Raw genomic sequence first — 13812 nt, forward strand, 5'->3', positions numbered from 1 at the left:
ACCTTATTTGGAGTATACCAATAAATGTCCCTTTTGTGAATACACAGTTGTTGTGTCTGCTTGTGGGAGGTGAGTCCACCACTGCCTCCTAAGCAATAATTTTAAAACTTTTAAATATTGTTTTTATCCTTTTGGCGCCTCTGTTCTCTACCATAATACAAATACTGCACAGAGTTCTGCACAAGCCGTGAGTCCAGAATCTACTCAATTTCATACTCAGGTTGGTCATCAATCAACACAGGGGGGGGGGAGCGGAATCCATGTGCACTGCCGGCTTGAGCAAGGACACATGAAATGATCTCACACCTCGCATGCTGGTAGGGAGATCAATGGCATAAGTGACATTATTGATTTTCCTGGTTACTGGAAAAGGACCCACAAATCTAGGACCTAACTTGGGTGACAGTTGCTTTAGAGCCAAATGTCGAGTGGACACCCAGACCAAGTCTCCTGGAAAGAATTCCCATTCAATGGAACGTCTCTTGTCAGCCTGTTTTTTCTGGTTCTGAAAAGCCCTCCCCAGATTTCTTTCAACCATTCCCCAAATCTGTTTTAAAGACTTCTGCCAGATCTCCAGTGCTGGAAACGGGGTAGAAGCCACTGGCAATGGGGTGAACTTAGGTAACCTTCCCGTCACCACCTGAAATGGGGAAAATCCTGAGGAGGAACTCTCCAGATTGTTGTGTGCAAATTCTGCAAACGGCAAAAATTTGACCCAGTCGGTTTGTGCATCTGCAACATAACACCTCAGAAATTGTTCCAGAGACTGGTTCATTCTTTCGGTCTGGCCATTGGTCTGTGGGTGGTAGCCTGATGAGAAAGAAAGCTCCATGTCTAACTGATGGCAGAATGCCCTCCAAAACTTGGAAACAAATTGGACTCCCCGATCTGACACTATATTTTCCGGAATGCCATGCAGCCGGAAAACATGCTGGATGAAGAGATCGGCCAATTCCTGGGCCGAAGGGAGTCCTTTCAGGGGGACAAAATGGGCCATCTTACTGAATCGATCAACTACCACCCAAATGACCGTCATGCCCTCAGACCTGGGGAGCTCGCCCACAAAATCCATGGACAAATGGGTCCATGGTTCACTAGGGACTGGCAGAGGCTGCAATGTTCCAACAGGTGCCTGACGGGAGGGTTTGCTCCTAGCACACACTGCACATTCCCTCACATACTCCTTGCAGTCAGTTGCCAATGACGGCCACCAAGCACATCTAGCAATGAGATCTTGAGTTCTGGTGGCCCCAGGATGCCCAGCATTCTTGTGGGAATGGAACAGCTGCAATATTTGTAAGCGAAAAGGCAATGGCACAAACATGACCCCCTCAGGCTTCCCCTCTGGTACATCTTGTTGGAACGGACCCAGCGTGACTGACCAGTCTTTCCAGGTCTCAGTGGCTGCCAGTACCATCGTTTGAGGAACAATGGTTTCTGGGTCTGCGGGCTGTGCTGTCTCGGGCTCAAAACATCTGGACAAGGCATCACCCTTGATGTTCTTACTACTAGGGGTATACGTGATTACAAATCTGAATCTAGAGAAAAATAATGCCCACTGAGCCTGTCGGGGGCTAAGTCTCTTAGCGCCTTCAATGTAATCCAAATTCTTGTGGTCAGTGTAAACCGTAATGGTATGTTCTGCCCCTTCTAGCCAATGTCGCCATTCCTCAAAGGCCAATTTGATGGCTAGAAGTTCCCTATTGTCTATATCGTGGTTTTTCTCTGCGGGTTAAAATCAATGGGAGAAATAGGCACAAGGATGCATTTTTCCCTGCAACCCAGAACGCTGAGACAGCACAGCCCCTACCCCTACCTCTGAGGCATCTACCTCCACGATAAAGGGGAATGAGATGTCAACATGTCTCAGTATGGGTGCAGAACAAGACAGTTTCTTCAGGGTAGAGAAAGCAGCATGGGCCTCAGGGGACCAGTGGTGAGTGTCTGCCCCTTTTTTGGTGAGAGGTGAAATCACCGTAGAGTACCCCTTTATGAACCTCCTATAGTAGTTGGCGAACCCCAGGAATCTCTGGAGAGCTTTCAGCCCTACAGGTTGAGGCCACTCCAAGACAGCTGAAACTTTCCCAGGGTCCATAGAGAGGCCAGAGGTCGAAATTATGTACCCCAGAAAGGCGACAGAGGTCACTTCGAAAATGCACTTCTCCAATTTAGCATACAGCATATTTTGTCTTAATTTTCGCAACACAAACTTAACATGCTTTCTGTGTTCTGAGAGATTGGATGAGAAAATTAGTATGTTGTCTAAATACACCAAGACGAATTTGCCCAATACCTCTCTGAACACCTCATTAATCAACTCTTGGAAGACGGCCGGGGCGTTACACAACCCGAAGGGCATCACTAGGTACTCGTAATGCCCATCGGGAGTGTTAAAGGCCATCTTCCATTCATCACCGTCCCTGATACGCACAAGATTGTATGCACCCCTTAAATCCAGTTTCGAGAAAATCTTAGCACTGGTGACCTGGGTAAACAAATCGTCTATCAAGGGCAGGGGATAACGATTTTTTACTGTAATTTTATTTAAGCCCCGATAATCAATGCATGGACGGAGGCCTACATCCTTTTTCACAAAAAAGAACCGGCCCCTGCTGGAGACCGAGAAGGACGAATAAAACCCTTAACTAGATTTTCTCGGATGTATTCTTGCATGGCTAATTTCTCTGGCCCAGACATATTATAGAGAAGACCTCTAGGGGGCATACAACCAGACCTGAGATCAATGGGGCAATCAAAAGGACGGTGGGGAGGAAGTTTGTCGGCTGACTTAGGACAAAACACGTCCACAAATTCTGAATACTGATCTGGCAATCCCCCCATGTGAATCTTGGTTTCACCCAAGGTTACCTTCTCTAGACAATGATGATAACAATGGGTAGACCAGCTCGTTAGCTGACCTGTAGCCCAATTGATCTGAGGCGAGTGAAGTTGTAACCATGGCATACCAAGAATGATCGTGGAGGTTGTCATTCGCAACACCAGAAACTGCAAATTCTCTTTATGTAACACCCCTACCGTAACCCTTAACTCAGGGGTTTGAGACAGAGGGTAGTTACTCGGCAGGGGGGAATCATCCACTGCAGTGATCAGAATCGGTTGCTTCAATGGGTAAATTGGAATTCCCAATTTCTTAGCAAATTCATTATCCATAAAGTTGGCTGCTGAGCCAGAGTCAATGAAGGCTTCAGTGGTTTCTGTCTTATCCTTCCAAGATATTGTACAAGGGAGGAGCAAACGTTTATTATCTAGAGGTAACGACTGCGCGCCTAGGGTATTACCTCCGACTACACCTAGGCGGCAGCGTTTCCCGACTTCTTGGGACAATTTTGCACTTTATGACCCCCCTCTGCACAGTATAGACAGAGCTGCTCTGTTTCTCTGCGCCTCCGTTCCACCCGAGACAATCTCGATCGACCAATCTGCATTGGTTCTGGTGGAGGCGAAACGGGTGGAGATGAAACAGATGGAGGTGCAACGTAGGACACATATCTCACATTGTTCCTACCCCGAGTCTGCCTTTGGTAACGTAAGCGACGATCAACCCTGATGGCCAAAGATATGGCCTTAACGATAGACTTCGGCTCAGGATGACTTAGCATTAGTTCTGAGACTGCATCTGACAGTCCTGATAGAAAACAGTCTAGGAGCGCAAATGAGCCCCATCTAGCTGAAACTGCCCATTTTCTAAACTCAGCTGCGTAAACTTCCACCGGATCCCTGCCCAGCCGCAAAGCAGCGGTAGAGGCAATATCCGGATCATCATAAATTATAGCCATGGCTTTAAAAAATGCCTCAACCGAGGCTAGAGCCTCATTCCCTGGCTGGAGATTATATGCCCAGGTCTGAGAATCCCCTGACAATAGAGTCTTAATAAACGTAATTCTTTGTGCTACCGTTCCTGAAGAATTAGGCCTTAACTCAAAGTATGACAACACTCTATTTCTGAAGTTCTGAAAATCAGATTTATGGCCAGAAAACCTTTCAGGTACAGACATGTGTATGTCTGTGCTAAGAGGAGATCGCACTGTATCCACAGCCGTCTGTAAGGTTTGTACAGACCCAGACAAGGCATTGACCTGGCCAATATTCTAAAGAAAAGATGCCAATGTGTGTCCACAGCTAATATACATATCAAAAGACAGCTCTACACATATATATGGTGTAAAGATATGAACAACTTTATTTCTCAATCCAAGTAAAACAATTAAAAACTCTTAAAATCTCCCGATTTAAATCAACAGTAATTGATATTCCAGCTCATAAACAACAATAGTACAATAAATTCATAATGATCAAGCAACGTACAGGGAAGGCCACAAAAAATGTCTAGTGTAAAGTGCTATAGTATAGGTGCCTAGTGCAAAGTAAGCATATGCTACATATATAAGTGCTATAGTATAAAGTGCCTGGTGCAAAGTAGGCAAAATGCTATATGAATGAATGCTGTGCAAAAAACATAAGGGACAATTCATATGTCCATGGTCCTAAAAAATGAAAAACCTCACACAATAGAGTATAGAATATGAGAAAACCTCGCCCTGCAAAAAGAAAATTATTGAGTCAAAACACAAACAAATATGTGTGTGTGTAGGGATCACGTGCATGTCCAGCCCCAGCACAAAACGCTGGATCTGCTCATGCACACAAGCCCCACACACACAATCACCGTGCAAAGCAACTAAAACTAGTTGCAATGTGCAAAATCATACATACAGTGCATGTTACATGAAAAACTTGGCCTTACCACAACGAGCTGGAAGCCGGGAGAGGGAAACCTGCCTAACGCGATCGCAGCTAGTCTGCTGCTTCAAAAGAGGCTGCTTCTAACTGGGATTGGTCAGAATATATAAGGATGACGGAGCTCCGTTGTTACGTGCACGGCCGTGCACGTGACCTACTAGCGGCGTGCGGACTCATCTGCGCACGCTGCCCGTAAGCTTAAAGACCTGAGTCACATGATCGTGAACATCCAGGTCCTGAGGGTAAGGCTAACTACGCGTGCGCTGGGAAGCTCCATGTTATTAAGGAAATTCAAACAAAATATATATATGTACATAGAAGTCTATAACTCTATTGTATCAATGTTAGATATTACAATCACAATCACAATCTTTAAGGCATTGACCTGGATCTGATGATCGTCCAGCACTCGGATGAAATTTTCCACCGAAGTGGTGAGTGCATCCAGACGGCTATTGAGTGTGTCCATTTGGGTTTGGTCTGCCGTTCTGTAATGATTATACATATTAATTTCAATTACCAAAAATGTAGGTCAATTGGGGACGAGGCAGAAGTGGCGGTAGAACGACGGCCCATAGTGCTGCACTGCATCAAACAGTACAACGCTTCAGTTTGATCGATTTTCAATAAATTTCCTGCTGTGACCGATTAAAAAGCGATGTAGAATATGTGGTAGGAATTGATTTCTTCTTAAATTGATCGTTTTTCCACATCTGTTGGCAATCTTTAAGTGTATGGACATATTAAGAAGGGTTGGGGTTGGGCACTGATAAAGATGATAATATTAGACACTAATAAGAGAGTTATTGTAACGATCGGTGTCAACACACAGAGAGAATCTGATTATTGGTGATCTGCAGTATCACCAAGAATACAGATCTATACCTGATTATGGATGATCTGCAGAATCACCAATAATACAGCTATAGCGCTAACCTCTGGACACCTCTAGATATATATATAAATGATGAGTGTTTGGTGTAACAGTATGACTTTGAGCAACCCACCTGATGAACAGGTGACCCTAAGCAGTACAGAAGATACTGCTATGGAGGGTATAGAAACCTTCCAGCAGCCTGAGACTCTCCAAGGGGTGGAGTCAGGCTGAAGGTAGGAAGGACCAGAGAGTGAGTGACACCTGAAGGTGGATGTCACTGACTGATCTTGAAGACTATCTCTTAAGTGGAGAGAGATAGCTCTCGAGGTCGGGCAAGCCAGGTCGGCAACACACAGACAGATAAAGTACAAAGACAGAAGGCTGATTCGGTATCCAAGTCAGGCAGGGTTTGGCAACGAGATATCAGATATGCGTGGTACCGAATCAGAAAGCAGAGGGATAGTCAGGAAAGCAACAGGTCATAACAAATAACAAACAATGCCTAGTCTTGGGTGTGAGGTCCGTGGTCTCTACACCCTGGAACTAGTCTGAAGTATAACAGAATGATAACACAAGTTCCCTAGTCTTGGGTGTGAGGTCCGTGGTCTCTACATCCTGGAACTAGTCTGAAGTATAACAGAATGATAACACAAGTAATCTGGCTCAGTGTGAATTCCCAGGTCCTCCTGGTTCAAACACACTGTTGGATCTGACTAAGGTCTGAGTGCTTCCACGTAGTGATCGCACCGGCAGACAACTTGAGAGTGGCCAGCAGTAACCATATATAGTGCATTGCTCTCTGGCGCCACCCTGAAGTGATCAACCAATGGCTACCAGCTCTGAGGTCAGCTGACCGGCCTGGTCAGCTGATCCCTCCTTGGCCATCACAAAAGTTCTGCCTTTCAGTGCGCGCGCGCGCGTATTCCTAAACCTGTGTGAACTAACAGGCTCAGCCACACTAGCTGCACGCTGCTGCGTGCAAACCGCCGCGCTGGACGCGGAACCAGCCGCCTTGCTGTCGTTACATGCGGCGGCTATTCCGCGTTCTGCCATGTCACTAGATGCACGCTTCCGCGTGCAGACCGCCGTGTTGGACGTGGAATCAGCCGCCTTGCTGTCAGTACACGCGGCGGCTTTTCCGCGTTTTCTCACAGTTATGCACCAATAATGAAGGATAGGGAAAGTGCTTATACTAAGCCAAAGCCTTGTTACATCTGCTAATAATATTATATAAATACAGAGTTTCACTTGCTGTGTGTTATTATTTACCGTACCTCCTAAACAGGGTGGAGAAGATATATACAAGCCATAGTCCATTCCATGCATAAATTACAGACCATATGGAAAATGTCCAGCCTTCAGGAGTTACATCTAGAGGGAATGTGGCAGAAATGTTGTTGGCAGATGATAAGAATAAGCCTGGAATATTAATGAAACATATTTAGAGATTAGAAAATACTGTTATACTTGAATACTGTTTAGCTGTGAAATGTGATCGTACATTTATTTATTCATATTTTTTAATGTATAATATAGTAAGTTTGCCTCAATTAGAAATGCACATTTTGTACATTACAGTATGTACTGTGTGCAAAAAATATATTGAAAATTCCTGGCTGGCTGGTCTTTTAGTTCCTATTCCTGTTGTAAGGATCCGCTCCTCTCGGCCGCAGTATGCTCTGAGGCGACAACTGAGGTAGTCAGCTGACACTTAGCAGGGGTTTTATTTAAATATGAAATAATAATTTCTGACCCTGCCTGGGATTGAACCCTGGTCTCCCACATCAGAGGTGGTGAGTTTGACCACTGTGCTATGACTAATACTGTCAGAAAGGTTTGCTGGTCAGTATTGGGTGGGTCAGTTGGCTTGCTGTGGTCATCTGTTTCAGCTGACCTCACTGTCAGCTGATTAATGCCTGTGTGTGATTGGCTGTTGGGTGCATGTGGCCGGCCACTGATTGGTTGCATGTAGAATATAAGCCTGCTGAGTGCTTCCTGTCATTGCCCGTGATAGCGTTAGCTTTTGCTAGTTGCCTGGGTGCTGTTATACTTCTGTGTCATTGAATTCCTGGATTTTGACCTTTGCCTGTACCTCGACCACTCTTGCCTGCCGCCTGCCTAGACTCGGATTGTTACTGGACTCTGTTATTGCCTGCTGCCTGCCTAGACTCGGATTGTTACTGGACTCTGTTCTTGCCTGCCGCCTGCCCTGACTCGGATTGTTATTAGACTCTGCTTATTGCCTACTGCTCTGTACCTTGCATATCTGATCTCACGTGTATGACCCTGGACTGTTCTGGACTCGTTATATTCTGTGTGTCTTGTTTGGCCTGGAGGTTTATCTGCTCACCCTGCATTCAGCTCCAATACTTTGCACACTTAAGGCCTGGGTGTAACCGAAGTCAGGTATGTGTTACTTCCTCACCTCCTGTTCAAGCGGGGACGCGCCACATAGGGTGAAGCGTGTGGTGTTAGATTGGAGCTGATTTGTGAGCAGGTACTCTGAAGGGCCTTACACCTGTCATGATGACAGTGCACATACAGTATATTGTACAGACCAGATGTGTGGAAGGGGACTTCAGTTTTTCTCTAAGAGTATGAACCACCTGATTGCACCAATCTCTTCTCTCTTCAGAGAGATTAACTCTTTGTGGCCAGTACTGCAGTACTAAAACTCAACAGTCCCATACACAGCAGGATAAAAAGACGCCCAGAGAATGATAAAATGAATTAAAAACAATAAAACAAATAAAAGTTTGAAGTGGCTTACCTTAATGGAGACAAATTCATATAAAATTAACTTTAATAGCACTGGCAATGCGTTTTGTGGGTCCCTGCCCACTTCCTCAGGCCAGGTCAAGTGCCTAAAATGATTAATACCAAGCGCTAAAAAACTCTGAACACTGATAATGGATACATCCATAAAAGTAAAACAAAGAAATTACAAATAAAAGTATATACTGTAGCATAAAATTGCATGAAAATGCATACAATTGCATCAAACTGCATCAAATTGCATAACAATGCATCAAATTGCATAAAAATGTATGCGATGACACATGCTATATGCTTTTATGCAATTTCATGAAATGTTATGCATTGTTATGCAATTTCATGCAATTGTATGCTTTCATGCAATTTTATGCTATATGCTTGTATTTGTAATTACTTTGTCTTACTTGTATGGATGTATCCATTAGCAGTGTCCAGAGTTTGTTAGTGCCTTGTGTTAATCATTTTAGGCACTTGATTTGGCGCTAGGAAGTGGGCCGGGACCTAGGAAATCCGTTGCCAGTGCTATTAAAGTTAATTTTATATGAACTTGTCTCCATTGAGGAAAGCCACCTCAAACTTTATTTATTTCATTGTTTTTCATTCATCTCACCATTGTCTGGGCGCCTTTTTATCCTGTTGTGCATTGTATACCCCCCCCCCCCCCCCCCCCGGCTCAGGGTAGGGGATACCCTTGGATCCTAGGACCTTTTTCTCAAAAAGTGCGACCATCTCCGGCTAGCCTGGACCCCCGAGTGGAATTGGGGTGTGTTGATCTCCACGTGCCTGCAGTGGCTGGTTGCCCCCTTGCAACCTCCCTTTGTGAGTACCCTCTGTTCATATTGTTTTGCTTCTTCTATCATTTGTGATGTACTGCACCATGTGGGCTCCCGGTGTCTCTGTGTTTTTTCGTTCCAGGATGACTGTTCACCCTCTACTTTATCTACTCAGCAGTCCCATCTCCCTGTCCATTCTCTGTGTTAAAATAAAAACATTTAACCCTTACTACATTCCTACCCAGTGTTGTTATAAAAGGGTTCAATAAAAACACAAGGAAAATAGTTTCTAATACATCTTTTTTTATGAAATCTGGAAGGAAATGTACTCAGTGTTTTGCATGCATTGTCGTGCATACACACAGAAATCACATCACAATAACTAACGGTATACAATTTTTGTTATTGGGGCTAAGTTATAAGGTCAAACTTTCCCATATGCTTGTTTAGCATGTTGACGTTGCTGCAATCAATAGGTAAGATGTGAGGTGCAATTGCATCCTGCCCAGACAGTGATGCAGGTCCAGTCTGCTGAGAGCTGAGAATTACTACTATAAACCATATAAATTAATACATGGCCCCCGCTTTCTGAGTCCCACCCTACCACCCTTCTCCATGGTAACAACCTTTCACTCTTTATTAGCCCCCAAGCAAGTGTGGCCATCTTAACTTCCCTTACCCTCAGTCCCACCTCCGTTAAGCAAGTGTGGCTAGCCCCTCTTGGTAAGTGTTACTATACAAATCCCCCCACACCCTTTTAGTAAGTGTGGCCAGTATGAAAAATCCAACCCTTCCACTCCCCCTTACAACTAGAAAGTTTGCACGTTATAAAAAATCAGACCGCCCCTTCCTTGCTGTGCTGCTATGCTATTTGGAAGGAAGGTGAGCAAGAGAAGCTGGCCCCCTTAACCTCCAGGGATGTGCCATTGCATGCACACAAAGGATACAAGTGCTGAAGATAGTTGTAGAAACGGGGGGAGCATGCATGTATGAGAAGCTGTCCTGCTGCCCACCATTCCCCCATTCTCCCCTACCCCCTCCTTTCCTAACCTAAATACCCCCTGGCAGTCTCTTCCGGGTTGGGCATTAGTGCGCAAGCGCTGGCGCCGCAACACGCGCGTTCTTCACTGTGTGCCCATGGCTGGCCATGCACTGCGCATGACATTATGATTACGTCATGCTCAGTATGCTCCCGGCCATGGGTGCACGCATCCTACATACATCTGCGCACTAATGTCCGACCCAGCTGACCCAGAAGAGGCTGCTGGGGGGCATTTATGTAGGAAAGGAGGGGGCAGAGGAGAACGGGGAGAGCGATGGGCAGCAGGACAGCTTCCCTTACATGCCTGCTCCCCCAGTTTCTCCAACTATCTTCAACTCTGGTATCCTTTAAGGGGAACCTGAAGTGAGAGGGATAAGGAGGCTGACAAATGTATTTCATTTTAAACAATATCAGTTGCCTGGCAACAATACCAGTTGCCTCCAATACTTTTAGCCATAGACAATGAACAAGCATGCAGATCAGGTGTTTCTGACAAAAATCTGACAAGATTAGCTGCATGCTTGTTTCAGGTGTGAGATTCAGACACTACTGATGCCAGAATGATCAGCAGGACTGCCAGGCAACTAGTATTGTTTACATAGCACAGAACCTGAAACATTCACATTACACTACAAGGTTTCCTTTTGCTGATTCATAAAACTTAACTTTTAATAAAATATTAAGAAAGAAGAAAGTGTTCGGCTGATTATTCTCAAAATAACTTGCAAATGATGCAGGGCCTACAGTTTCTGTCATTACTGGATAACACTTATTATCCAAGGTCCCCTTACATCAAAAGATAAATATAAAAATTACACAACCCCTACCAAACAACCCGACATGTTTCACTTTATAGGCAAAGCTTTTTCAAGGGACAAAGTGCAAAAAACTGTGCTAAAGTGATAAGGTGTAAATTTACATTCTAAAAACACAAGTATAGAGATATAGCATATAAGCTAGGTAGCAGATATAACATATAAGCATGGTAACAGCCAATTTTATTAAAAGTTAAGTTTTATGAATCAGCAAAAGGAAACCTTGCAGTGTAACTAGTATTGTTTAAGGCTGCTTACACACCAAGACGTTACAGGCGCACGTTAGTGCGCCTGTAACGATCCCCCAACGCACAGTAATGTAACACAAGTGGGCTGTTCACACAGCCCACGTTGCGTTACATGTAACGCTGCACGTTCTGTGCAAAGTGCAGCATGCTACGGCGTTGGAGCGGCTATAGCCGCGTTAGACTGTTTGCACATGCGCAGTGGGGGGCGGAGAGGAGGCGGGGAGAGCCAGCTACAGTAGCCGCGCACATGGCTACTTAATATTCACTGCACTGGCGGGCGCTGATTGGCCGGCGGGACCACGTGATGCGGAGTGTCTCGCTCCGCATCACGTGGTCCCGCTGGCCAATCAGCGCCACTCTGGGAGACATTATAGGACTCGAGCCGCCTAACGCGGCTCACTCTACCGTCGGCTCTTGCAGCACCATACGTTGTGTTAGGTGCACGTTATGCGACCTTAACGTGCCACCTAATGCAACGTCTTGGTGTGCAAGAAGCCTAAAAGGAAATAAATATTGCAGCCATCATATACATCTCACTTCCGCTTCCCTTTAAGCAACCACATTTAATTTCCCTGCAAGCTGGATTTGCAAATCTGAAGTATAAAAAATTTATTTTCTGACAATATGCAATTAAAGAGACTCCGTAACAAAAATTACATCCTGTTTTTTATCATCCTACAAGTTCCAAAAGGTATTCTAATGTGTTCTGGCTTACTGCAGCACGTTCTACTATCACCATCTCTGTAATAAATCAACTTATCTCTCTCTTGTCAGACTTGTCAGCCTGTGTCTGGAAGGCTGCCAAGTTCTTCAGTGTTGTGGTTCTGTGATGCATCTCCCCCCTCCTGGACCCTCTATGCACACTGCCTGTGTATAATGATCTCTTGAGATACAAAAGGAAGGATGTATACAGCCTGCTTGTGTATGAATGTATTTTCTATGTGTGGACATACTGTACAGTAACCTACTTCCTGTTTTGGTGGCCATTTTGTTTGTTTATAAACAAACTTTTAAAAACTGTTTTAACCACTTTTAATGCGGCGAGGAGCGGCGAAATTGTGACAGAGGGTAATAGGAGATGTCCCCTAACGCACTGGTATGTTTACTTTTGTGCGATTTTAACAATACAGATTCTCTTTAATACTGAAAATCAAGAATGAACTCAAGGATAAAAAAAAATAAGTAAATCTGAAACGGTCTGTATAATTAGTGTATCTGTGCTATTCGAGCCTCTGTCTGCACAGTCCCATGTTTACCTGCTGCAGGTGGCCTGCGGTGTCATTACAATGCCCTCTTATAGTTCAGACCAGGAAATCGAGGTATAACCCTGGAATTATTTTGTTTATTTCCTTGTTTTTCAGATTTCTCTCTTTCTTTTACTAAAACAAACCACTTACACAACAACCTTAACAAGAACTGAACTGATCTTTTCTACATAGCTCAGGTGATGTTACTGATAAATAAATTAAAAAGTAAATTGCAATTGTACTCACCATCTTTTCCTATCGCAGAAAATGCATTGAGGGTCACGGTGCAAATAAAGGAGATGACTGAGAAGCAAATTAGTGAAACCAGCAGGATGTTATTCATGTTATTCCTTCATTGGGACCAGTCAATGTAAGTCATATGGATGCCTTGGAAGACCCTTTGCTTGTTTGTGGGATCTCAGTTCTTTGTTTCTAAAAACAAACTTTCCACTGTGCTGCTCAGGATCTTATCTATCAGACTTTGTACTTGCATAATAATGAACCTTGCATCATGACAGTTTTTCTCCCTTACATTTATTGCAGGCAATCAATAAGGTATACTTACCGGTTAAAAGTTATTGAAAATGTGAAATCTTAGCTAATATTTTCAAATCTTGAAATGTATATACATTTGTAGCACCACCTTCTTAATTACCTTTAAACTCTATATTACCACTTGTATAATTTTCCATTACCTTTAAACTCTATATTATATAGGTTAAAACATATGATCTCTTTAGTAAGTTATGTTAAAGAAAAGTTTTGCCTTTAAAGCTAAAAGCATCTATTCTTAATACTGCAATCCTCTTATATTTAAAGGGAACCTGAAGCTAGATGTATATGGAGGCTGCCATATTTATTTCCTTTTAGGCCTCTTTTACAGTAGGAGGATGCGGTTTGATTCGACATTAAAACCAAGAAGCAGACAAGCACCATCAAAAAATTATATTGTTGTATATCAGGCTACTTCTATAAAACAGAATAACAACCATTGTGTGCAGAAAGGCCAACCATAACTGCAGCAATATTGACACAAAGAAAAAGAAGTTGGGGGAGGGGGGAGAGATCTGAGAATGGAAGTAGACCAACCTGTAAGGGTGAGGTGCACCGAGTATAAGGGTGGTAAAGTGAAGTGAGAACCGGTATCCGAGGTGAAACGGCATTGCCCGGAAGAAGCCGCTTGCTGCGGCGAATCGCGATGGCCTTCACAGACTAGTCCCTCCGTACAGCTGCCTGACTGGTAAGCTCTCTACTCACGCTTGACCCCTTGAGTC

The 13812-nt window shown here is 44.2% G+C and overlaps 1 protein-coding gene across 2 annotated transcripts in view; it reads right to left on the reverse strand.

The window, feature by feature from the left end:
- The window catches only part of LOC137517677 (uncharacterized), a 72426-nt gene extending 59473 nt beyond the window's left edge, over positions 1-12953 (reverse strand). For both annotated transcript variants that reach the window (XM_068234669.1, XM_068234667.1), the window contains exons 1-2: positions 12785-12953; positions 6913-7057 (exon numbers count right to left, since the gene is read on the reverse strand). In XM_068234669.1, the coding sequence (XP_068090770.1) occupies positions 6913-7057; positions 12785-12881 (242 nt within the window). In that variant the 5' untranslated portion in view covers positions 12882-12953. The remainder of the gene's footprint in view (positions 1-6912; positions 7058-12784) is intronic.
- Positions 12954-13812: the final 859 nt, after the last annotated feature.

This window comes from Hyperolius riggenbachi, chromosome 5 (assembly GCF_040937935.1).
Source record: "Hyperolius riggenbachi isolate aHypRig1 chromosome 5, aHypRig1.pri, whole genome shotgun sequence".
Lineage (NCBI taxonomy): Eukaryota > Metazoa > Chordata > Amphibia > Anura > Hyperoliidae > Hyperolius > Hyperolius riggenbachi.